The following is a 27,653-nucleotide window of genomic DNA, read 5'->3' on the forward strand; positions in this document are numbered from 1 at the left end:
ATCCAGCGTGTTGTAACACCAATTAGGTCACAATTATTTTCTTATTGTCTTGAACAGAGAGAACCTTTTCATTGGGCAACATTTTATACAGACACTTGTTCACCTACATGACATGCTCCTACCACAAAGGTTAGCTCTAACCTTTTATAAAAGCTCTAGCCTCATTTATAAACCTTTCCTAACTGTTCGTAACAGAAGAAAAGCAATATCCATTTTTCCCCCCACTGACTATTAGGGGATAAAAAGTTTTTAAAAATTACTTCTAGAATTTAAATTCAAGGAAGACGAAGCCCGACTCCTCTACCAGCTTTTAGAGGGGAAGTTTCTGAGGCTTTTCTGCTTGCAGTCGACCCCACCCTGTGCAGCAAGGTGAAAAACTTCCCCAGCAGGAACCAGCATCACTTCCTACAGGTACACGTGTACACACACGGACACACACACCTTGTCCTGGTATAGATTCCTCCTCCCAGCTTCCTTGATTTAAAGGCAGGATTTAAAGGTGCCCCCATGATTTAAGCTACCTCCCAGTTTGGTTAATTTACCACAAAGTTGCATTCAATTCTTTGTGGCCATTACTAGTCAGGTCACCGCTAGAGGTTAGCTGAAAAGCAACCACTCTTTAAAAAGTGGCAACCCTTTCCTCTGGGGCATGAATCATGGCCTCGTGTGTGCTTCCCTTAATTCTCTGTATCCTTTGCAATTGATTTCTGTCGACTAAAGATCGATGCTTGAAAAGCATGTCCTCCACAAACAGTAGATGTGAGGGCTCTGTAGCAATCTCAACCTCCAATACCATGAAGAACAACAACAGAAACGCTCAGATTTTTAAACCAGGAATTAGACTTTTTATTTTGTGCACTGTATATTTTTCATGAGCATTCGTGTATTTTTTTCAGGTGTGCCACCATCGCCTACACAATGCCATAAACCACCAAGGAAAACTGCGCTAAAGAAAAGAAATCCCTGATCTTTGTATCCACTCAGATGTCTTACAATTCAAAAGCAAAGACCTATGCATCATCAGAAGTGATAAAATATTGCTTTAGCCCCATCTTAATTCAAGTTGGCCAACATTATAGTTTTACCAAATTCTAAGCAAAGGCTGGAAACATGATCTAGCTGTAATGAATGGCTCCCCAACAGGAAACCTCATTTACATACATCTTCCTTCAGGTTTCAGCAACTGTGTGAGAAGTTTTAAAAGTTGTCGGTAGTCATTACAGGAATGGTGCTAACCCACTTTGAGAAGGCTCTGGAACAAGCCTGTCTGCGTCAAAAACGGATCCTATGACAACAGAATATTGATGACGACGACGGGAACATTCCCAAACCACTCACAGCGAACAGAAACTGAGTAATGAGCACACATTCCTGTTTGAAATGCTGCTTCATACTCCTTTGCTGATTAGAAAGCTAACTTTGTAAGAAACAAGGCAGTTTTAACCCTATGTTCACAATTGTTTCTTGAAGGGCATTTAAGAGGCAAGACTGAAAAAAACAACACATCTCGAAGTTGTTCAACCACAACAGATTTTGCTGCAAATGTAAATGATTCTATTATCGTTGATCTCACCCCTCCCCTACACGTTTATGCTACAGACCAGGCATTAATGCAAGCAGCCTTACAAATTTTCAAAGGCTCTTGCTTTAGCAGTCAGGCCTTTCACTTTCTTTAAATACCAACCACACAAATACCGGTACTGATCAGTAGCAAAAACATTTAGGTTATCCTACAGACATGGAAGGGTGCTATGGTTAGTTAAAAATACATATCTCAAAATCACAAATTCCCACTGCATTCTCCTCTCTTCTTACACAGTACAACATTGAAACCAGCAAGAAGGAGAAAAACAAAACAAAACAAAAACAAAACTAAACACAAACCCTAAAGAAATTCAATACAGTAGCCCTGCACAGGCTGCAGGAACTGAGAGAGAAATTGGCCTGCAGGCAAGAATGTAGGCAGCAGTTACTGTAGAAACCAAGCTCTTCGTTGCTTTTCTCTAAGCAAAAGAAAGACACAAAAGAGCTGGAAAACAGCGATCGATGGGAAGCAGCTTATAAAGCTGCTTGTCACATCTGCTGCAGGAAAACCAGACACTAATTCATTAAAACTGCTCATGTAATGCCTCTGGAATTTGAGGCTCCCCAGCCTGTGAATACAAAAGAAACTCCGCCTATGGAAACACTGCATTTTCGGGTATTTAGCATCTCTGTACACAAAAGCTGTGTGCAGAGTCAGGTTGTGTGGTCTCTACTCCTAAATTTCATTCTAAACTGTAAAAACAAATTAAAATTTGTCCAAAAGATTGCCCCTCTATCTTTGCCAAATTTCAAAGGGCCACTTTGAGTCCCAGCAGAGCATACATAACTCTATAACACAATAGCTTCCTGTTTAAAAAAAAAAACAAAACAAAACACTTGCAACAGGAAAGTGAAAATCAATCATCATTCCTCCTTCCTTCCAGAGAGCTGCATTTAACAATGGCTTCCTATTACCAAATGAGCAAGCGCAAACTTTCACCACAACAGTAAATACCATTCAAGAACTAACTGTTCATAAGGCCGAAGATTTACAGTTGGAGCTAAGCTGGAGCAGACAACCCCAAACCACCAGATGCTTTATTACCAGCTTAGCTGGCTACAGAGGTGCCTGGCATCTCACCCTCAGCTGTGGGGTACTCGTGGGGGTGCAGAAGTTCATTTGGAAACACCGAAGAGATAACAACAGTATTCAGTGCTCACTGAAAGCTGTGAGCAAACTGGACAAAACTGCTTAAAGCCAAACATACGGCACTTGGCATTTTACTATTCCTTACTATTAAAACAGTAGGGGGAAGTACAGTGAACAAGTGCTGTCATGATGTGTTTTGACATAAGCATAATCATAAAAAACAAAACAAAACAACCCCCCCATGACTCAGACATCAGTTACTTCAGTAACAAAAGACTTCGTTTATTACCTCATCAGAGACCTGCTCTCTGTTGCAGAATTATGCCAAAACTCCCCGATCACTACCAAAAGAACAGCTACCCAAAGGGGCAAGGCAGCACAGAAAAGACTTCCTGAATCAAGGCACTGAAGTTTATTTTAGCTGGGCTTTTCAAGACAGAGCTCTGCTTCCAAGAGCAGCACAGTCCTTTATTTCACCTACAAACCCATGACTAACTCAGGCCATTGAGAAGTGACAAAAACTGCTTCCTACCAACTCCAGTTCTGAGTACACAGCAGTGTTTAATTTCCTCCCTTAATCTGCTTCCCTGGTCAAAGAACAGAGTTTTTTCAGAACCCTCGCAAAAAGCTATGGGCATTAATTACTTTCACAGCCATCCAAGGATGTTTGGTGTCCGAGGGCCATCCCATACGTGGCTCGCTTTAGTGACACCGATGGGCTCATTGCCTCATTGGAAACCAACATTTTAAATCATATTCTGAAAGCATTTTGTTTGTTTTCTTAACCAACTGCACACTGCAGAACGGTCGTTCAAACCAATTTTCGATTCTTCTTCTACTTGCAAATTCCTAAAGCTTTTTCAGTGAAGGTCCGGACCCTTTAGAAGCATCTGCATGGACTGCAGACAGGGACTTACTTTCCTTAATCACTCACGGGGGCACTCCAGAACCAATGAGGACTCCAAAGAGAGTGAAGATTGCAAAGCAGTGAAACTATTTAATCTACAACAAGCAGATTGTTTTTGGAAAATATTCCTCAAGAAGCACTCCTTTTGAGCTGTTCCTCTCAGCCCGTGCCAAGTTCTCAGATCGTGGGATGTTGCAAGGGGCAGCAGGAAAATGCAGAAGGATAAAATCTAGTAAGAACAACAGACATGATTTAACAAGTCAGATAGTCACACAAGTGGAAATCTGTCCAGGAATAAGAAGAACGCACTGAACAAAAGCCTTTGTCAGAATGGATGTTAACCACTGTCACTGTTCTGATAAAGGAACAACAGCACAGAGAACGAAAGGGTACAGCAAACAAACACGAAGCATGGGATTAGCTTCTCCAAGTGTAAACCTGTAGCTGCGTTAGTCATCTATCTTTACAGTGAATTAAAGAGAGCAGGCACTAAAGGGTGCAAATCCCATAGAAGGGAAAAGTCTAAAACGGTTTGGAGAAGTCAGGTCCACGGCTGCCTATTAGTCACTGAATGGAAATGGAGTCCAGGTGTAGACAGCCAGATACAAATACACACACTGCTAAGCAAAATGAAACCCTCCAAACAGCATCTAGTAAAGTAACAAAAAATCAAGGCCGCGACTCCTGAGAAGTGTAGACTAGGCTGAACAAATACCTGATCTTAGGGCAGGTTTCATGGGATACAGCGACGTAAGAGCTCAGCACTGCCACGTGGGGAAAGCTCTTCCCTGCCTCTTGCACCAGTTCTGTTCCCAGACACAGTTCCTCTGCTCACCAGGTACCTGCTGCCGGGAGCCACTGCTATCTCCAGTTAATTTACTAACCCAGCAGAAAACCACTCCAGCCAAAACGTAGAAGTTTGCTATGTTTTAGTAAATTTAAGTCAGCTCACAGTCTAATCTTTCTTCAAAGGTAAAGCAGAACTGTCATGACAGCTTAATTTAAAAGCCATACAGTACTTACTACACAAAAAACGTTCTGTTGTGCAATTGTTCCAACTGTTCTCTTTGAAAGTTGAAACTTGAACCATCTAATACTGAAAAATAAGCCTCCAGAAGACACTAGTCATAAAAGGAACTACAGAACTCAGCAAACAAGAGTGCATGCTCAACGCTTTTCAACAGAATTAAGGATGGGTTTGCTTGGGACCTTTCAGCTTGACCAAGAGTATCAGTATTCTCACTGCAGACACTGCTAACAGAATGGATCGTCATCCCTTAAGCCTTCCTTATAAAAACATTTCTATCACTCCAAAAACAGAGATGTACTAGAAACTACAGTAGGAATAAAATTTGTTGGAATAATAACAACTATATACCATCTTTTAGAAAAAACTAATGCATACATACAATTTTCAAGGTCTCAACCATAACTGAACAAACATATCGTTCTGCACTTCTGTAACACCCTGCATTACAGAACACTGAAGGATTGAACAGAAATCAACAGAAGACATTACACATGTTCTTTGCAGTCCTATGGCACACCAAAATGTAGGGATAGCACCATTCTCCCGAGCTGTGTATGTAAGACAGCCTGGAGCACCGGCAAAGAGAACCGGTAGCCCTCAGAAACAGAGCAGGGAGGCAGGGAACTAGGAAAGGGAGAGAATTACGGTGTTTGCGCTGCAGACATGAAGCAAGCTGTTTCAAAATGCGTGGAATCAGTTCTAAAAGGCAAGGCACAGTTCTTGATAAAAACTGCTAGAAAAGAGCACTGAAATTTCATCATACCCCCCTGCCTCCGCCCATGAAGCATTATCCCCATTTTTAAAAACAGATTAAACAGATTTGTGACTTGGCCAAGTCGTTTTGGCAAGCATGCAGCAGAGCTAGGAACAGAACATATTTCCCCCCCAACACCCAATCTTTGTTTAAACCACTAGATCGTCCCTTCTTTTATGCCCTCCTTCTCCTACAACCACTTGAAGAGGCAGAATCAGGTGAAACGCTCACGTCTTCAGTAAAGCGGAGATTATTTCCTTAAATAAGACTGAATTATTTTGATCAGTTTGTTGCACACAAGTATCTGATTAAGGAACAAAACCAGAAGTAGCTGTGAAGCCTACAAGGCAAACACCAAATCTGCATATGGAAAGTTATCTTTAGCAATATATTGTGTCCTCTGAAAACGAGCTAAAGGGATTTTAAGTTCATTAGCCCTTTATCATTACACCACAAAAACTCGACAATAATGCTACACATTAGATGCATACATTCTAATTAAAACCTACAGAATCTTAGAGTCCATCAGGTTGGAAAACACCTCCAAGATCATCTAGCCCAATCTTTAACCCAGCACTAACGTCCACCACTAAACCATGCTACGAAGTTCTACATCTGCACGTTTCTTGAAGACCTCCAGGGATGGTGACTCAACCACTGCCCTAGGCAGCCTGTTCCAATGCAGTGCAACCCTTCCAGTAACGAAATTTCTCCTCGTATCCAACCTAAACCTCCCCTGGCACAACTTGAGGCCATTTCCCCTCGTCTTATCAACTGGTGCCTGGGAAAAGAACCTGATCCCCACCTCAATACAAGCTCCTTTAAGGTCATTGTAAAGCACAGTAAGGTCTCCCCCGAGCCTTCTTTTCTCCAAGCTAAGCAACCCCAGCTCCCCCAAGCCGCTCCTTTAAGACCTGTAACTTGTACATAGTTATATACTCAAGTATAACTTACTGTATGTACATGTAACTTGTATAGTTATATTCTGAAGTAATTGAAGATTTTAAGTTATGCAGACCTTATTTCCTATGTATCTATTAGAAGGATTTTTTCCATTATCAAACAGAGAGAAAAAAAACTTTTTTTTTTTTTTAAGAAAAAAAAATTAACATTTTAACCCTGAATACTGAAAAGTATCAGTGGAAAAAGGACTCTTCATTTGCACTTTCCTTTACATAAGCTTTAGTAATAATCAAGAGTTGCTCAGTCATGATCATTAATAGTTGTCAAGCCATTAAAACTGTTACTGATTTGTTTGTACTTGCACCAGTGAAGAAGATACTGCAAATGTCCCAGTGAAGCAGAGCTGGAGGTGCTGGAAAGTAACAGAGGAAGTCCTACCTGCTTGCACTATTGAAGGACTTACTTCAATTTTGTTTATCTACGTTCTCTCAGCTACTGTTAATTAATCATATTCCAATGTCACCTCATACAAATGTAATTAAATTGAGAAAACTTCCACAGGCCAAAACAACAAATTAAAAAAGAGATTTTATATTTATTTTTTAATAATAACTGCCCCGAATTTGGAATATATGGCAAATACTATCTTCACTTTTCATTTCTGGTCCTATTTAAACCAAGAGCACTGTTGTACACTATTCAACTTTTGTTTTTGCTTTAACCACATTCCTACAGACAGGCGGCAGAGTTCGCAGCAACTGGATCGATCTTATGCCACCAAGAACACTCGATAGGGGGGTAATGACAAAAAGCACATAGCTTGGTTGTGTAAACCCAACCAAACCTGAGGATTTCTGATATTAAAACAACCAGGTCTTAAGAGTGGGGGTTTTGCTGTTTAACTTCAAATTCCACACTTAAAAAAAAATGTATTTCTGTGATTTAGCTTTTCCAGTCCATAAAGTTTTCTAAAACCAGAAGCTCAAACCAGAAAAAATGGTCCCATTACACCATGCACTGTTTCAGTATACGAAGCGGGAGTGAGTGGGGCATGACCATGATGCCGGTATGGCAACTCAAAATGCTGCTGCAGCCACTCAAGCCATTCTGTGCTACAGGAAAGGAGATGAAGCTTCATCTCTGCAGGCACACTGGCAGAGGTAGCACCTTTCCACACACTCGTGCATTTTTAATCCTAAATATCAGACTCCCACCACGTTGAATCATTCTGCTTTAAATTCTGGTCCTTCCCTGAGATATGCTGCAGCCAAACCAACTTTATAGGTAGTAACTGACACAACATTGGGTAAAATCTTCCAGAATACAAGCTAATGTCAACTCCAGTCTTCTCTTCGGCTTGTACAGCCAAATTGATATAGTTCAGCCTATAAAATGCTTTGAAATGTCAAAGAAGTATACCTGCAGCAAACAACTGCAAAAAGGTTCTTGCACAGCTACACGTGCTGCTGAGCTGCTCAAGCAATTCAACTTCCCTGGATGAGCAGAAACTGCAAAGCTTTTTTTTATATTACATATATATATTATATATAAATCAGTGTGTCTGACTTTCACCCCCTCAAAAGGAAAGTGCAGTTTGTTGAGTCAGGCTTCCCCAGCTTGGCAGCCGAGCATCACTCTTCCCTGAATGGAACTGTCAGAGCTGTCATAAAAAGATCGCTCCAAAAGACCAGAAGAAAAACTCTCCACTTTCTCCTCCCCACGTATCCATCTGCTGGACATTCTCTATTTCAGACACCCATTCACCATTATTACCTCATCTCTGTCATGCACAAATACCAATTGCTATAAAAACAATGTTTGTAACAAAATTTGACCATGGGATTCCATATTTAAGGACAACTTCATCAGTCATGTGATCTCTTCAGAGCTCTGCTGCAGAATCCACTCTTATAGCACAGGTGAAAAGATGCAAATGCTTTGTGCACGTTACTGCTTGAAAAAAGAACTGCAAACACTAATTTTCCCAGCACTTAAATTAATATGTTTCCATTTATCTTGAAAACCAACCAACCAATATTTGAAAGATTCAGATTTTTATTAGATGTATTATGTTGAAATGAAATGTTAATCCCTACAGAAAGCATTCCACAATTTCTATATGTGTAAGGCATTATATTATACTTTCTTCAATAACGACAAAAATCCTGAAAATATTTTTTTCAAATCCATGTATTAGTACAGGAAACACCATAAAAATGTGTTATTTACCATAATATCTAATGTGGACCCTAAATTAAAGTTATCATAAATACAGAAGCAGCAACAAATACTACTACACATTTGGAGCCCATTTCCCTCATTTTTCACTCATACATAACAAATTATTTCATGATCTTAGAAACACCCATAGGGAAAAGTAAGATTAAATACTTCTATTTTAAAATTCTATTTTAAAAAATCAAAGCAAAAATGGGAAAGAAGATTAAAATATGAAGATCTAAGAGACATTTTAAGTTGTGGAAGGCACAAGCACAGCCTTACCCTGTACTCTAACAGCACATACACTTTTCCAGTATATAGAAAACAACGTAAAGGCTTGAAGTCAGAAAAGCTAAAAATATAACAGACACCTCAGATGATTAAAAACAATCTGTATAAAACTGTTTGTTTTTTTTTTAACATCCTTCCCAAAAGAATGAAAGAATCAGGAATCCCCCCCAATGCTTGTCATTAACTATTAACTTTTCTGCACAAAAAGTTTCTGTTAGAGTCAAGAAGTTTCTTCACCAGTTACTTCTAAACTATGACTCCTTTAATCATCATCACGAATCACATCACAAAGCTCTTAAGATCGCTAATTAGTTCAGTTACAAAGCTGTATCTCACAACCAAGTTTTGCTCTCTCTCCTGAGAAAACAATAGTCAGTTTATATAAAATTGTCACAAGAATTAGTGACTCTTCTGTAAGAACTGTAAAGGCAATGAGAAAGTACACCATCACCTGACACCGAAACTCGGAATGTGACATGAAACCTTTAAAACTCTTCGTCTCTATTCAAAAAAACAGAGCACAACAGAGACCAGCAGAAACCAGTAATCAAATATCTGTCTGAAGATATTTCTGTGCTGAAGTGCAAAATGAGGACCAGCAGTCATACCAGCATTGTGGAAACTACTAAAAATAGTATGAGCACAGTTTCATTGCTTTTCCTGTCCATCTTCATTGTCCACAGTGGACACCCTTTGCTTCTTCTTCTCTTCAGGTACCTGGTTGTCATCCTTGAACAGATCTTTTACTCCGGATTTATGCTCCTTGCAGAAGCAGTCTCCAGAAACATTATGCAGCTCTTTTGCCTGTGGAGTAGAGTGCCAGGGATTTCTTGGCTAAGCGGAAGGTTTGTCAGGCCCCTCAATGAGCTGATTCAACTCCCTAGCGCAGCACCAACTAATGCAGCAAACCATCTTTTTTAAGAGGAAGAAAGTATTCTCTGGGGCAAGCCGGAGTGAACTGGGTAACCAGGGACCTAACGGGTGCCAAAGCCAGTGTAAAGGGAAGGTTGGACCAACGGGGCCAGGATCAGGAATTAGAAAGAGAATAACCAAGATCTTTCAGGAGCAGAGAACCTTTAGATCAGCTCAAACGCTGATTAAATTGATACGTAATATATTGTGAAGACACTTTATCAATCTTATCGATTTCTTCCTACCTGGCAACTGAAAAAAACTGCACTTCTGACTTGACAGAAAAGTAATCCTGAGCCTCGGTCTCTCCTGTTCTAAGGGATTGTTTTTCAGTCTACCAGTAAACTAATCTGACTTGTGCACACAATCTGAATACCACAGCTAACACAAGGGACAGAACAGGATGGTTCTTTCAGCTGTAATTCCCAATTAGTTTGTTTTAACTGACCTTGAAACCAAAGTGTTAGTTACAGTTTATCTTCACTGCCTGCGTCCTGTGCACAGGTATGCTCAAAACCCAGGGATTAAATTGTTGTTCCTGTTTTAATAACATTTTACTACTGTATACATCTAATGTGAAGATTTTAGAAATTCCCTGTTAGAAACAAAAGATACAATTATTGCAGATGTATTAAACATTTAATAGTTTACCAATATATTTAAGGTGAGAAGCATAAGCCTTCCACAGCAGCGTGTCCTTTAACTCAATGCATTATCTCAGCAGAAAGCTGAATTTAAGAAACTTACTTATCTAAAGAAGCGTGCAATGCTTAAACGCATTACCCACAGCATACACAAATAATAAGAGATGATGCGTTCTGAAAAGCTGTGCAAGTCAAATTAATTTTGTATCAAGCCTGACCCCATCAGGGAAGTAACAGTCCCTAAAATGCTGTAAAATACACTGCAAAGATGCATATATTTATACATACACTTCAGTTTTGTTTCCTGTTGCTCCCCAGTCCTCCCCAGACTGCCAGTCTGGGTCAGCGCTCCCTCAGATGTCTGGGACCAGAAGCCTCGGCCCAAAGTTGTGGCGGAAGAGTCACAAGTAGTCTGAGAAGCTGAGCTCTGAGCAAAAATGGCTTTAAAGATCAGAACAAATGATTCTTAACATTGTTTATCTAACCAAAGATGACAAGGAATGAAGGGAAAAAGGAATCCATTTCACAAGTATTAAACATTATGGTAAATAATTTACATAAAGAACAGTTATCACAGCTAACTGCTGCATATAGACCAAGTCCCAAAAGATTGAATATAAGGTCATTTTCTCTCAACTTCAAGCTGGAAATAATTGGAGGGTCTCCATTGTTTTAATGACACCAGCACAGGAGACGCCAAGGACCACATCCCGAAAGAATTAATACAAAATAGGGGTGATGGTGGTGGCAACCACAACAGAAGATTTTGGAAATACAGAATCAATAGCAACAGTAGGAAGAAAATGAAAGAAAGAAGGAAACAAAAGGCTTAGTGCCTGACACTGAAGGGGTGAAACATCTCTCAAGAATAAACTGCTTGGAACGCAAAATAAATAGTTCACAGGCTACACTGAAGAGGGGGGGCGTGTGTTGGTCATATGTTCAGCGTGTGTTACTGGCACCGCTCACCGCCATGTTCCATGTTGTAATAGCTGAAACATTTAAATTTGAAATGCGCTGCCTTCAGGGATGACATGATCTGGGCAGCCCTGACGAAACACACACCACTCAAAATGAATACATGCTAATTTTGGCTTGCAGGTTATTTCTCCATACTCCAAACAATGCTTTGCTTGGCACCAACCCGTTTGAAGAGCTTACATTAAATAGAACTAGTGGTAGTGTGAAGCAACTTTAAAACCAGTAGACTCAGTTTATGCAAGATTATATAAAACGGCTATTGTGGTATCAGTGATTCTTAAGAGGCAACTTTCTGCTTGGATCCATGCTATAGATCAGACGTGCATGCTATTGGCTTCAGAACTGCAATATCCCTTGATGCTGCGTGCAATTTCCCTGTGCATTCGCAGTCTCGCACACAGCAATACTACGCACGATGCAGCCCCTAGCCCAGGTGACAATTACACACAATGGTGTAGCTTCAAGACTCCAAAATACGGGGGAGGAAGGGAATTCTGTCAGAGTTCAATCACGCAACTTCAAATAACAGCTTTCTGTAGCAGACAGCTCTGGCTCCCCAGTCTGCAGCCATTTCCATTTCTGTGAAAGCTGTAACAGTAAAGGTGCTTCTGGTGCTGACACAGTTTCTGAGAAAGGCACACCGCCTCACTACTGTAATGTTAATTGCCGACCATATCAACCCTTTCTGCATTCAAATCAGTGGCTATGATTAGATCTATTTACTTCCTTTTAAATACCCATCCTGTAGTATTTGAATTTTAAGGCCCCTAGAGCGATTTCTCTTTCCTTTGTGTTTTTGTATTAAATCATTACCCACACAAGTCAAATCCTGTCTCCATTTAGAACACCTCTAAGAGGGTTATTCTAATGACTTAGAGGTGGTGCGAACCATCACAATACAAGTATCTGAGGACCTGTCGTATTTAAAAATAAAAGTCTCCTTCACTCAGTGAAGGACTTTATCAGCCCAACTTCTTGCTCTCTCTGTATCAGACACAGTCAGTTATGTTCTCAGCCAACAATTTATTTGCCATAAACTGTCCCTATAAAAACACAGGGCGGTCATATATATTCTCTTTTCTAAATCCCTCATGAAAAGCTTGAACAAGCAGCTACCACAACAACAAAACAGTTGTAAGTAGGACAAAATTGCATTAGTGTAACACATCTACAGTAGCCAACACTTCCTTAATCGGAGCCCAGGGAGCTCCAAGTCGAAGTGCAATGTCACCGCAACAGGCAGCCAGCCCCGCTGGTGCTTACCTATATTTATCTGCAAGTCATTAACCCTAAACTACTCACACCTTCAAGATAAGAAATATAACTGGAAGAACAAGATCACCTAACGCTACTAATATCAGATGTTCTTTCATAAAGAAAAAAAAATTGCAGACAATAGTTTACCTTGGAGATAAGGCAGATAAGCTGTTAGACATTTCAATACGAGATTTGGAATCAAAGCAAGTGTTATGAAAATTACCAAAAACACATCCTACCTTCTCAAGTTCCCCCTCAACAAAAAGAGACGTGGGCAACACATTTCTACACTGCCATTTCCCGTGTTTACTGCCATAACTGAAGCTTTTTTCTTAATTTCAAAAACTGTAGAAAAGCCTAATTCCTACAACCAACATTTCTGATTAAAGCACCACTTCTGATTCCATAGAAATACCTTCCTCGGTCTCTTTTCCCTTTCCACTATCGTGGTATTTCTCCAAGTAGTCAAAAACCACACCATCTCACATTATCATTATTTTGTATTCAATATAACCATGTTTTTAAGCTTTTTAGATGAAGTTAAGTTATTTTATGGCCCACTTCTCAGCTACATTACAGCTAACACAAACGACATGCGTACATAAACATTACGTACGTTTTCTTCAGCTCCTAAGCCAAGAGAACTTTAAAATATTAAACCCAAACTTCAAAAATTTTAGATCTTTAATATTTAACCCTTCTAACTGAGGACTGAACTATTTACAGTCACATTTCTTTTATAATTAACATGGTCTGCATGCTGCTTTTTAAAAATGATTTTAAAACACCCCTTTTGGTGATAACTCTAGATAATAGCTAACAACCTCACATAAGAATCTTTGGTACTTACTAACCCACAGCAGACCAAACTTATTTATAGCTAAGTTGCAAGCTGGGGTTAGTGATCTCTTCCAGGCTCGACAATCTTCCAACCTCAGAATAACCACACCATAAAACAGCCAGGGTTATTTCACTACTGACAGAAAAGTAAACATTTGTGTACTAGGGTGTGCTTGCAGATGATTGCTCTGGCTGCCTGTACTGCAGAAGACAGTAAAAGCTACTCATAACAGGCCAAAATTCATGAAGGAAATCTAAAATTCTGAAAAGAATTTATGATCAAGATTTAACTTACGCCTTTACAACACTGAGACAGGTGAGAGGATCTGAATTCTCCTCCTAACCATGAATGAGTTTTCCTATTTCATCTTTGGATTAGTTCTTTTAACATTTAATAATTGCCAAATTTTTCTCTCTGAAACCAGTAATATTCCCTACATCCTTACACAGCGAAGGATAATCGACTATGAAGAAACAGCACTTCAGCTCACAGAAAAAAGATTCAAACTGGTAAATAGCTACTAAAATTATTTTTAAAAGAAATTCTAACTGAATCCTGGCATTTTATTGAGTTATAATGAAGCAGGTTTTGTTACAAGAATCCTGGACTTTAATAGAATTGGGTATGCGAGCAAAGAAGACATGCTACAAATGAAACACTTCCAGAAAAGCCTGTTTTGTTGTCAGCTTGCTGCTTACTGTTCCATCTCACCCCAATCCTCCGCTTAATGACTCATAAGAATTTCTGAAGTCACTCTGCATATCCTGCTCAAACACCAGCACTCCTCAGAGGCCAAGAGTCCTTCAGGAAGGGTAGAAAAAAGCAGAGATGCAGCTAGTCAAGAACTAAGTGATGCAACAGCCAAGAAATGATACAGCTTTGTACCAGTTACTATAAGTTATTTTGTCTTGCTAGAGTTCCACAAGGCATTTGAGCACTGTTAAACAGTTCTGGAATGTGCTGATAATACAGACTTGTTGCATTTCTCAGCTTTATGGACGGACCAATGCAAGGAAAACATTTTAAAAACAAAGGCTTGAATTTCAATTCAAGAAGATAAACAACTGAAGTTCTACTGTGGTTTTTACCTATTGCATCTCTTTCCTGTGTTGCTAAATGTGACTGTCATCTGAACATTTCAACTGACATACACACTGTGGTTTCCAGGTCCAAAATGTTTGCAGTGATTATCAATATCTAGAAAGCTAAATGAATAAGCCTATCACCAACCACAAACTGTGGAGCCCACCCTGAACACGGAATTCACTGCTGCATTCATTTTGGAACCCACATTCATCGCAAAGGGTAACCACCTTAAACTACTGCATGTAGCCTTCAACTCAGTGATGTAGTCACAAATGTGCTGCCAGGAAAAAGGCTGCGCTCTAACTCCTGATAGTATCACTGGAAGTTGGACTGTATGAGGATGAATTTCATCATTCTGTGAGAATCTTGTTACCCAATCTAGTCATTTTAATAAAGTTACTTAACAATAGATTGCAAACTCTGCAAAGCGATGTTTCCGTATCATTTGAACTGCGGACCAGTTCAGTTTGGCTTGTAACCCTTAAATACTACTAAGAAAGAGAATACATTCAGTAAGATGAGAGGGCAGTGAGGACCAAAGCCCTTAACCCCCTTGACCTGATAGAAGAGCACCCTGGGTCAGGCCTCCCACCACATGCAGGAGAAAGGACTTCAGTTGGTGACTGCCCCAGAACGAGTGGATCAACGGATGGCCGTGTAAGACAGGTCAGGCCCAACACCTACCCGAACACTTATCTGAGCCTAACCCAGCCACACCCAGCCTATTCACACCGTCTAGGGAAAGGAAATAACTTGCTTCCTTTAACGTGTCTTTGCTCAATGTTATTTAACACTTAGATGCGTGGAAGTTATAAACTACTTGGATTGATGATAATTTATGTAATTCACTCCTACTGACTTTTGTCAGCACCCAAGTCCACTGGATAATGTATGGGAAATCAAAAAAAAAATTGCTATAATCTGATCCCCTTCTAAATTATTGGGTTTTTTCTTAAACATTTCACCACATCTCCTCTGAAGCAAGTCTCAGAGTGACAGTGAGAAGTCAGATAAATCAGAACAGAGACCAAATGCACAGCTACTTTCAAGCCCACTAAAGTTGTTTTGGAAGGCTGGATCAACTCAACTTATTTCTTGGCTACTTATCTTGCATAAAGGAAGGAAAGAAAAAGCTCTCTTCAAAAAAAAAAAAAAAACTTTTTTTTTTTTGAGATATTTCTGCCTCCTATCAAGCAGATATTAAATACAACCTCAAAAGCCAACATAGGAAATCCCCATCACATCTACCTACAGAGTCAACTGCAGCAGATTCACATATTTCCTGACAAAGTGCAAAGGATACATGCGGCCTCTGCAATAAGGGACATTTAAAAAACAGAAGGGTTTTAGAATTTTCTTCACATTCATTTCTTCTTTCAGACAGATGATAGAACGCTGCACAAACTCTAGTCAGTCACTTGTCTTAAATGTAGAGAAATCCATTTTCTGAGGTAAGGTTTTCCAGAAAGAAAGAAAAACAAAAACAAAAACTTAAGGGTCCTTTATCTCTACTATATCCTTAATGTTCAATCTCTACAACTCGTGTCTTCCCCAGTCCTACGATGTAACTTAAACTGCCAGCCGTACTGATGACCTTTAAAGCAGAGACACGATGATTTAGCATATGGAATGAGGACGATATGTTAATGCTGTCCCTCTGCTGTGAAATAATCCACAGCCAAGGAACTTGTGCTTTTTTTTCCTCTAGTGGTCTTCTCTATGTATTTACATTTATGCAGAGATTGAAAAAGGGGCCAGAAAGCACATATTAGCCAAAAGGTATAACACAACTGAGTCAGCTCAGCACGCAGGCTACTTAGATTTGCTTTTTTATTTTTCACTTAAAACAAATACTTAGCATACCCCTCCATCAAAATATATATTCTCACAAGAACTTGTTTGGTCTTTTCTTACACTGTTTTGGATCCTCCTTTCATTTCCATTTTTACTTCATAAAGCGTAACAGCTCTTAAGAAAGCAATTCCTTTATATACGACTCCACGAGACACAGCAAGCTGAATGAAGACTGTTCAAGGCCACCACATACTTCACGCCAGCTCCACTGCTTGTCAGACCTTTCCCATCAGCCACTTCAATGCAACAGAAAACTCCCCAGAACACCCAAAAAAAGCAGACGCCGGTGGCTTTTGGAGCATCTGATGTGCTTCGAGGCCAGCATAACCTGCAGGTGGGAGCACTGCAGGAAGCAAGAGCTTCCCCTCCCCTGTGCTCCTTCTCCACAAGCGAAATGCCAGGTTAGCTCAGACGCTCATGACAGCACAGCCTGTCTTTTTAGCAAAGTCAGACCCAAGATTCTTCTGAATCACTGCATTAGCCGAATTAAACATCAAAGTCAGAGCCTCATTACTTTCTGTAATGATAACTATATTACCTCTCAATCACAGCTCTTAAACTTGAGGTGATCTTCAACTCCGTCCAACCCTTTTTCAAGCCTGCCAACAAACCCTTCCAGTTCTCCTTGCGTAACTCCAAACCCCATGAATACCCTCCCGTCCATTTCCTAGTGCAAAACACGTTGGCCAAACATCCTGATCCTCCCCATGTAGTAACAGAATTCTCCTCTTCCAGTTTTCTAATCTGTACCTAGCATGATGCTATCGTCCTCTTTACCATTCTTACAGCATTTTTGGCAGAATTCTGCACAAGTACATTCACCTTTCTGTCGTCTAAGCCTTACGCTTTTTCATCTCATTCTCAATGCCCGTCTCCCTTAAGTGCTACAGAGGCCTTCTTCATCCCCCTACAAAGACTGGAATAGAGGATATCACCTACGGAGGGAAATCTTTTCTTTAACAGTCAGCTTCCATCGCTCATACTTTCCAACTACTTTCTTTGTGTTTACCACACTTGTAATCAACACACCCGCCTACTTGGCTAAGTTAAGGTATACAGCCTGTGTGTACATTCCTCGTCTGCTCACATTATATTTGGGCTAGAACACCCCAAATATGCCCATAACACAATGTAAAATGCTAAGTCAATTTTTTCCACGTATGGAGGTTTATACAGTACTCACATTAAGACAGAGGCTAGATGTCTTTGTAGTCCTTAACTTAATTCTCAGCCTTTAAAAACAAAACAGAACAGGTAATTATGTGTTTGTACCTTCATAATCAAACTTTTACCTTATACGTTGTACGACAACGTATCATGCACTGGGGTCCACAGTGTTAAGACACTAACATTTCAGATATATGATTTTTTGAGGAAATTGATGTTTCTGTGAAAGCTAAACTATTTCTCCCAGCTGTCACAGTCAGAATATGTAATTATTTATCTAAAAACCCAGCACTTTATATCACTTACTCTATTTCCGAGTACAAATGAGCTGTTTTTTTTTTTTTTTTTAACAAACACACAAGTAATTTTAAAAACGCAAATTAAATACAACAACAACAAACCTTTGTGCACAACAGTAAGCTGAAGTTCCAAGCAGCATATATTCATTCTTGCGCTGCTGAAGGGGCTGTTATCCCCATTTAAGAGGTTTCAAAAAGAAGGAAAAGGTTAGGCAAATTATCTGTTCCCATATTGTAATGTCTATAAAAAGCAGAATTTAAAAGCAACTTCTATCAATGTGCCAGTTCACCCATATCATCTCAGAACCAAAATTACATATTCATCTTACATTATTTAAGTGATTTAGAAAATCTGAATATAATTTCAAAAGAATGTGTAAACTCTTTTTTCTACTACTTGCTAACCTGCCTTACAAACACAAGAACTAGGAGGCTTACACCCCATGAATTATTATCTAAGATTTACTTGAGGAAGAACATTTTTCAGAGAATCCCTGGATATTATAAGAAAACTACTTTTATGGTGTGCTCCAATATGAAGACTAAGATGACAATGAATAAAAACATCAAAATCATTTGCATGTAACAATACTGCTGGCAAGTGCAAATAAATAGATGCCCAACTAGATGTCTGATGCTTTAGAAGCAATTTTAATTAGAAAAAAAAAAAAAAGCCAAGTACTGACTCCTCCTTAACACATAATAAAAAAGCCTCTTGCTCTAACTCAGTGGAAGACTTAAAAAAGGACTTCTAGAAGAAGTAAAGGCTGAAGAGCTAAGAAGCTTCACCTACTTGGACATCTTCTAGCCCCAGGGCATTAAATTTCATCCAACCATACCTATACTGCACCCAATCATCAGGTGTGACTACAGCAAGGTGTATCATCATCGTTATTATTGACTAAAGCAACTTTTCCCAAAAGGTTCTACTTTTGATCAGCAGAAGGTGGTGAAATGGAGATTCAATCCCTCCTCTAAGCTGTCTTCCAGCACTGCTAAAAATACGTGCTTAGTTCAAACCTTGAGACTTCAGTTTACACCCTCTGGGGTTTCATCCTGTGTTGATCCATTAGCAGGCCTTTCAGTAGTCTAATTCCTCCCCATAAATGGGTATATACCACATCGTCTTGCACTCCTTTTTGAGAAGGCAAACATATTGACCTTAAGTCCCTCACTGCTTGGTGTATCCTTGAGCCTTCAATTCTTTTTAGCAGTTGCCCCCCTAAAACCTTGCAGTTTTCCCAGATTCTTGGATACCAGTTTTGGTTCCAGAACCCCAGAAGTTCCACCGTCAATCACTGCTCCCCGCTGCAGCTCCCTTATTTCTACACAGTCATCACATCACTCTGCTCTGACACATCTCACGATAAGCATCAAACAATTCCTCTTCAGTCAGGACTTTCAAATGTACTCTAGTTCTACTTTTCAGACCAGCTTCCTACCCTGATCTGGCCTGCATATCTTTTCAGATGCATTTTCTCTTTCTTTCCTTCTTTTTAAATGGATTGCACAACTCCATTTTTTTCCCTCATTATTTATGACTTACCAACATTGTAAATATCAGTAAATATTTATCAGCAGTTGCATTTACTTAGATCACCAATGAAAGTATCAAGTAGAAACATCAAATAGTGACCAAGTAGTTTTTTCATGACTTAGCATGAAGTTTTACGTTATGCTAGCAAACCTGTGTATTCCCAAAATTCTGCTTGGAAAATATTTTTTCAAAATGAAATGTTTCGTGTAACTACTGCCTCATAGTTAACCATTTCCCAGCCCTGGAGATACTCAGAGCTCAAATGGACAAGGTGCTGAGCCATCTGATCTGATGCTGAAGTCATCTCTGCTTCCAGCAGGGGTCCAGCTACAGGTCCCTTCCTTAATTTTTAATTAAAAACCTTAAATTAACACTGCATTAGAACTAATTCCAGTCAACTTTATACTAATTTTGTTGTACTTCATAAAGCTTTGATAATGACATGTCTCCGGTTTGATTTGTTTTTCAAACTTATAGCTTTTATTCTAAAAATGTTGTATTGCATGTGCATCATTACTCACGTGAGCTGTATCGCTGAAGTTCGCCGGAATATTTGCAGTTTAGCATGGACACAATTGTGTCAATTTGCTCATGTTTTTCATTGTATTTGATGCACATGGACAAACAAAAAGGTGATACGTTTATATAAAGATTCGTTTATTGAATACTGAAGCTTTTGAATGTTGAAAATTTTACTTCCACAAATACTCAGCTCTACAGCACACAAAGACGCTCCTTTGTAAAAGTTTACAATTTGCAGTACTGGTGAGAATGTACAGAACACCGCCCAAGCACAATCAATAGCTGCAGCACCACACAAACAAATGCGAAGAAACACAGACTCCAATCACTGAGAGACATTCTTTAACCCTATAAAAAACTATCTATCACAAAAGTAGATTTCAAGTAACCTAGTAAAGCCCAAGCACTCTTCAGCGACATGGTAACATTGATGAAATCTAAACAGAAGAATCTAATTTCTATTTTCTTGCCATCCAGTGTGGAATAGCTGCAGAGTAAATATGGTTCCTCCCCTCCCAACTGCTTTATCTAGGTCAAAAAATTCCTTGAAGGCAGGAAGTCGCAGGAAACAAATGTCACTACACATCAACTTTTTATCATGAAAATAAGCAAGACAGTACACACAACCACCACCTTCCCAGTATTTCAGTATGAAGTTCCATAGAGGATGCTAGCTTATTAGTAAACTCAAGTCTGTTGTGAAAATTCATCATATTCTGCAGAACACATGACTTCACACTGCTACATGACAAATCTGCAATGTTCTTTGAAATTACATTTGATTTTTCCCAGTGTTGTACATAATTTTACATAAGATAATGGGGCTTAAGGGGTCTTGAGGGTACTGCTGTATTTACAGAAAAATACAGTAAATCAGATGCACGGTCATCTTACTTTGAATACTTTAGGCACGACCCTGACAAAAAATGCTTTGCTCACTGCGTGAGAATTACATATGCTTGAAAAAAAAAAACAGCAGCAGAATTCCTCCACAGCAGAATCATTTGCTAAAACACATGTACCTTCATGAAGGACTAATATTTCCAAGACAATGTCATTTCCTGATTATAAGCAAATTAATCACATACATTCATTTTGCAAAGCAAGAGTGAAACATTATCTTACTTTCCTTATACTCATCTGATATCAGAAGTTGTCTCTCCCTGCTCAAAACTAGGGTATTTCACAACAGACAAACAGGATTGTATTTTGATTTAATTAGTACAGAGCAAAGAATGGTTTAATTTACACAGCTCTTGCCTCATTAATGTAACTGAAGGTAAGAATCTCAAAACTCATTTTCAACTACAGATTCATAGAACAGACAGTTTTAATCCTTACTTCACACCGTTACACCACAACAACACTAATTATGCTTCCGTCAGAACTGGAAAGCAATGAGACGGAAGCCACCAATTTGTACGGTGATTTCCCGGTTTATATTATTTCATGTAACATTCCTAAGATCAGTAAAACTGTATACAAGATGTCCATACTCAATTCTGACATATCAATCAGACCAACAGAAAACGCAAGGCAAGTGCAACTTAATCCAAATCCAAACCTGTGAGTTGTACCTCAGCTACCCGACTGGTGTCTGACAATTTGTAGCATTGTCTCAGTAACAAAAGCCATTTCACTCATAAGGTGTGTTCAGCTGTGAGAGAAACGTGAAAAAAATGAGATGACAGAAACAACTGTTACACAAATGATGACTACAGAAACTTCATACTCATCTCTATTTTCATTTCAAATGGTACGCGTTCTACCTTCTTCCTCCTACATTCCTTTCAATCAGATCCGGTTACAGTGAGAACACTACTGCCACTGAGCTTGACGTTTGAGAATCTTACTTTAAAGTAGCCAAAAAAAGACCTATAAACATAAGCCTGTTAAGATTATTATTTCTTATGCCATGGGACACACTGTCTGCTACAGAAAGTAAATAAAAGTTTCTGGAGTCTGATTTGTAAGTCACAGCCAAGTCCAATATTTTAGTTCTTTGCTGTGAGATAACCTCTAAGTAATTCATAGTTTTAATTCCAGTATGGAACTCCTTCATACTCCTCTAAACCCAAATCAATCAGAAGGTCTCACAAACAATTCAGCCAGCTGTCTTCTTTACAAGCAACTGTATCTATCAGAAGTGTTATCAAAAAAGGGAAAAAGCAGATGCCAATCCAGCCTGAGGTAATTGATCTATCCTTACAACTATATTCCTTGGGAAAAAGAAAGTGTTGTTTGATTTCCTAACACTTCTATTCATAAAGCAATTCTTTAAAACATGAACCAAGCTCAAGCCAAAAAAAAAAAAGAAAAAGCAAACAACATTCTTCCTAAATGAGCAGCTAGCACTATCTAAGGAGATACTACAATCCTTTCCTCTCAACTGGTAAGCCAAACCTGAGCTATTTCCAGCGAAAAATTTTCATTGAGCATGTGTGCATCCACAATGCATATAGCAATCACATCTCTGCATATAATTTAAGCAACTGCCAAAAATAAAAAAAAGCACACTGATATATTAGAGGTTCTTTACAATTTGTTGCAGTATCCCGTGCGTGTAATGCTGAACACAAAAAATTTTCCTGAAGAGTTTACTTATTGAATATACTCGATCCTTGTTCAGAATCTACTGGCTTCCATCACCAGGAAAGCTTCAACTACTTAAAAAGCACTTTGTAGTTCCAGACCACAACACCAAACTAAAAACATTGATTCAGCCCTTTGTACACTAAGGGGAAAAGCACTAGTACACAAACAGATGTATTTTTAGTTTTCAGCCATATAGACCTGCCTTAGGATTAGTCAATAGGTGTTAAGCTAAAGTGAGATGCACTCGACGTGGTTTAGTATAAGAGCTCCTATACTCAGGAAACATAAAGAAGACTATAAAATGAATGACAGAATAGGACAATTATTTACAGTTTCTTATTATAAAAGAGCTAACTTGAGTTGCATCAAATGAAATTACCAGGTGTAAAGCTCAAAAAGCTCAGCAAAAAAGACCATCGCAAGCTCCAAATTAAGCTGTGGAACTCACCGCCAAAAGTGATGTGCACGTAAGAAGTTTAAAGAAATTTGGGGAAAAAAAAAGAGCAAGTCATTAAAAAAAATGTAAACATTAAATGGTTTTGAACTCAGAAAGAAATCAAACCTAACTGGGATCCAAAAGAATAAACAAGGGAAGCATAACTATTTCCTTTTGTCCATTTTTATACTCCTCCCTAGGCATCTGCTGCTGACCGCTCTTCAAGACAGGTAACGGACTGGATGCATCTTTGCTCTGCCTTAGATACTGCTCCAGTGCTAGTGGTATCTTGTCTTATGATTCCCAAATCTACTTCCACAAGACCAAAGCCAAAATAATCATTAATCTACAAAATATGTTTTTGACTGAATGAACACACTCTGTCTTAGAACAATCAGGCCTAAAATGTCAGGATCTTTGTGAATTCAAATGCTACCATGCAAAGTACATCCAAGCTACTGACTGTAACATGAAAGAAAAAAAAGGGGGTGGGGGGTGGAACGACACAGACAACAAACCTTTTTCAGAGCTAAGCTGTACCCAAAAGTCAGCCTGTTTTTCTCTGGCTGTACAGTTACATCTGTCTGCAATCCTGCCTCTCCAAAAGCTGTATACAAGAGCTCTGTCACCAACAGCTGCTGTGCCCAACATAAAAGGTATTTTTCAAAACAAGTACCTCAAAAGTCAAGCATCAATGTTATTATTTACCTAGCGATATATCCTAAAATGCTTTTACTGAAGTCAGGGGAAATTTGACAAGCATCAAATGAAAACAATTAAAAAACATTGACTTTATAAGCTGCAGCGGTGACAGTCCATGGATCTTAAAGGTAGCTGCAAGAGACTTAACTGAATTGCTCAGATTTGTGTGCATTTAACATGCGGTTCTAACACTTGTTCAATCCCATGCCTCTGTGCATTATGACCTTGACAGGAGAGCTACTTACTGGACATGAACAAAAAAAATGGCTATTTTTTCCCTAGCGTCCATTTTAATCATCTAACAAGATGACAGCTGGTTTGTATACACACAAGGACGTATGTGAGTCTGTCAAGAATCACAAAAACAAAAACGCACTTCCCACTGATATTACCTCCTGCTTGATAACTGAAATGTTTGAACTGTGAGTGAGGCTTCCAGGGAAACATTAAAAATAGCGACCAAAACAGTTATCTTAATGCACAGTAATTCTGTGTTACTGGCATTTTTACTTGTAGAAAGAAAGATGCCCTTATTAGAGCATGTATAAGCAGACTCTAATAACTTAATTTCCCCAGATGTTTAAAACGTGTGGTTTGCAGGAGACTAGAGTTGTATTTCTGCTTTTCCCTTTCAAAAACAGGAAGTTCAGTAACATTATTAATGCAATCATGTTTAAACACTGTGCTGAAATCAAAAAAGGCCAAGGAGACATGAATCACATGTAAATATTAGGGACAATTAAATAAGACAGTTCAAGTCTGTAACAATATTTCACTTGGAGTCATCTGTAAGTCACTATTTATTAGTGACAGAGATGGATGCTTCATTCTTAGTTTCCAAGATTGCTTCAAAACCAACAGAAAGAACAGGCCACTCTGTGTTTTTTTGTTTTAACCTCACCTGCCATTAAAGAAAATAAAATTCAAGTGATTGCGTAGTCATAGGCAAAGCATATTACTGGCAACGCTGCAGGATTAACCACCACCACCAAAAATAGATCTAGTGATTACTTGAGCTGGAGGTTAGCAACCATCAATCTTCACCTCGCACCAAAACTGCTTTCCTTCCAGTCACGTTTCAGGTGTCAGTTAATGAGTACATTACACAGTAACTAAGTTTGATTCTTAAAATCCAGGAGATCATCTTCAGTGTGACCAGTTAAATCTACAATGAAACTCAAGAACACAGCTACAGCGTTATTAGTCATCAGCAATTCACAGTAATGACTTGCCATAAGCAGATAACGTCTGCTTTGAATTTGTCTGAAGACGCCTATGCTAAAAAAAAAAATAAACTTTGTAAATAATGAAACTACTATTTCCCTATAGAACACCAGTAAGACTTTCCTTCTCTTATGAAGTTCTGTATTTTTAGAAAAGCAATAAAGCCGCATTTGAGCTTAACCACTGATTTAACTATGACCCTGTTGAATGTGCCTGCCCTTCAAGCTAAAACTCGTCCCCATGCTTGTTGACTAAAGAAATCCGAGTACATTCGGTGCACACACTGCTCCATTGTTTCTAGCCAGGACTGAAGGTATGCCACCTTTTATTTACATGATTTATTGGAAGATCACACCTTTATTTTGTAAGGAGATAACTACTTTAGCCGGCTTACAGATCTTGAAACGGAAAGCTACAAGCATGCAGTCTAAGAAATGGTGTAATCACTGAGCACAGTAAGTTTCAAGCAAGTGTAGTTTCTGTAAGCACCACCTACATACAGTCATGAAAAAAAAATTAACTGCATAGAAGTTTTCATCACTGTTCACTAAAAAACTGGCACAAAAAATCCTTCAGTATTCTCTTTCCCTTAAAAAGACAACACTGACAGAAAAAAATAAATTACAAGTCAACAATTACATGGACAGCACGAAGCAGCAGTAATTTTTTCCTGAGGAATTAAGCATTTAACAGAACGCTACTGACTAAATTACTCAAACTAATGCTAGACTGTTTGTAATCAACCTATGTAATGCACAATGACTTACTTACAATTAGTGTATTGCACCAAACTGTTTATAAAGAAGGAAGTATTTGTTCTGTATTTCATAAACGTTTTAGATTAAAATATAGACTAACCACATGCCAAACGATTATTAATATTAAAAAGCAGAAAGCAAAAATAGAAGTTACAGTTAAAGGTCAAACAAGTCATCCAACTGTATTCATGATTATACAACTCCACACATACTGGCACTGTTAAAGCCTTTCAGAATGAGCATTTCCTAGAAAGCAGAAAGGTAAGACAATTTGATTTTTTACAGAGAAACAAGGTGGGGAAACTAACGCTAAGACGTCAAAGTGGAAAATATAAACCATCAAAGGCCTAAAGAAAGTTTAAAAACTTGTAAGACGTTAAGAATGTGTCACCAACGGCACGTGCTTTGTAAAGCTAAAACTCATAACCTTTTACGTACTTCTTAGTCAAGCTACCTAACATTATTCTGAGCCAAAACACTTTCACTTTTCCCACGAGACTCCTCAGAACACAGATCACTTATTTACAGCTCAACATAGCCTTAACCACGGTAGGTAGGCCTCACGTACTCTTCTAGAAAATTATTTTGCAAGGACAGTTAATATTTGCTAATGGCAATGGAATGTATTACCGTTTAAAGCCTCCTGATGCATTTACTGTCACATACAGAAACAGATCTTAAAACACTAGGACTAGCAAAAGTATTTCACGTGGATGATTCAGTTTAGCCATTAAAAAATCACTGGTACAATCCGGCAACGAGCAAAAACGGCCACAAAAAATCTGAAGGCAATCCCCACACACACATAAACCCTCTACATTCAGTAAAAGCACCGAGGGTGTCACAAGGTTTACTCAGCACCGATCCTCAATTCAAAAATCCCAGATATGCGGATAACCACTTGACTGGTTCCCTTTGAAGCACGTAAACAATACTCAAGGGTGTATCCAGTTCTGTTTGCTCATTACAATACCTCCGAGCACTGCTGCAGACAGCTTTGCTCCCAAACTCACACCAGCTCCGTGCAAGACAGGGCGCTGGAGCAGGGTCACCGTTTATCAGCCGCCAGCCCCGGGCTCCCCGGCTCCGCAGCGGCCCGGAGGGCCAGGCACGGGGGGCGGCGGTGCGGACACAAGGCGGGGAGGACGCGGCCGAGGGGCTGCTGCCCTGGAGCCGCAAGGGGAGCACGGGCGGCGGGGAAGGAGGCCTAGGAGGCGGCCGGCACGGCGACGCTGTCACCCCCCGGGTGGCTGCCGAACGGCGACGAGCCGGGGGGGCAGCACCCCGCCGCGACACCCGGGGGGAGCACGGGGCAGCGCGGCCGGGCGGGGGCAGGCGGCAGGCCCGGCCCCGGTGTACTCACACTCGGGGCAGCTGCAGCGGCGGCGCCCCCCGCCTCTGGAAGACGCCGTCCACGAAGACGCCGTTCTTGCCGAGGCAGCGCAGGTAGAAGTCCCCCCCGCCGCCGCCGGTAGCAGCGGCAGCAGCCGCGGGGTCGCCCTGAGGCGCAGGAGGCGGCGGCCCGTCGGAGCCGGCCGGCGGCGGCGGCGGCGGCGGCGGCGGGGGCGCGGCGGTGAAGATCTCCAGGTGGCGGCGGGAGATGAAGCTGGAGTGGCCCATGCTCACGTCCACCGAGCCCTGCGACGAGTTGCGGCCGATGGTCACCGAGCGCTTCTTCATCAGGTACTCGAACTCCCGGCCCTCCAGCCGCGCCACGGCCGCCGCCGCCGCCGCCGCCGCCATCTTAGCGAGCGAGGGAGGGAGCGAGGCCGGGAGGCCGCGAGGCAGCGAGGCCGCCCTCCGCTGCGCCCCTCCGCCCGCACCGGCCCCGCAGCCGCAGCCGCCTCCAGCCACAGGCAGGGAAGGGGCCGTCGCTCCCCCCTCCTCCTCCTCCTCCTCCTCCCCCCCCCCCCCGCCCGCCCTGACGCACTCCGCCGCCCGCTGATGGACGGCGGCGCCGGGCCAATGGGCGGCCCGCACGCCCATGGGGCTATGGCGGCGCGGCCAATGAGGAGCGGCGCTGAGGACGGAGCCGCGCTGCACGTTCGGGTGGCGGGGG

General features: G+C 40.4%; 1 protein-coding gene across 1 annotated transcript in view; it reads right to left on the reverse strand.

Moving 5' to 3' along the window:
* The window catches only part of FOXK2 (forkhead box K2), a 46,957-nt gene extending 19,507 nt beyond the window's left edge, over positions 1 to 27,450 (reverse strand). Inside the window, exon 1 of the mRNA XM_035561848.2 lies at positions 26,958 to 27,450. Coding sequence (XP_035417741.1) covers positions 26,958 to 27,337 — 380 coding nt within the window. The 5' untranslated portion in view covers positions 27,338 to 27,450. The remainder of the gene's footprint in view (positions 1 to 26,957) is intronic.
* Positions 27,451 to 27,653: the final 203 nt, after the last annotated feature.

Source organism: Cygnus atratus, chromosome 18 (assembly GCF_013377495.2).
Source record: "Cygnus atratus isolate AKBS03 ecotype Queensland, Australia chromosome 18, CAtr_DNAZoo_HiC_assembly, whole genome shotgun sequence".
In the NCBI taxonomy this organism is placed as follows: Eukaryota; Metazoa; Chordata; class Aves; order Anseriformes; family Anatidae; genus Cygnus; species Cygnus atratus.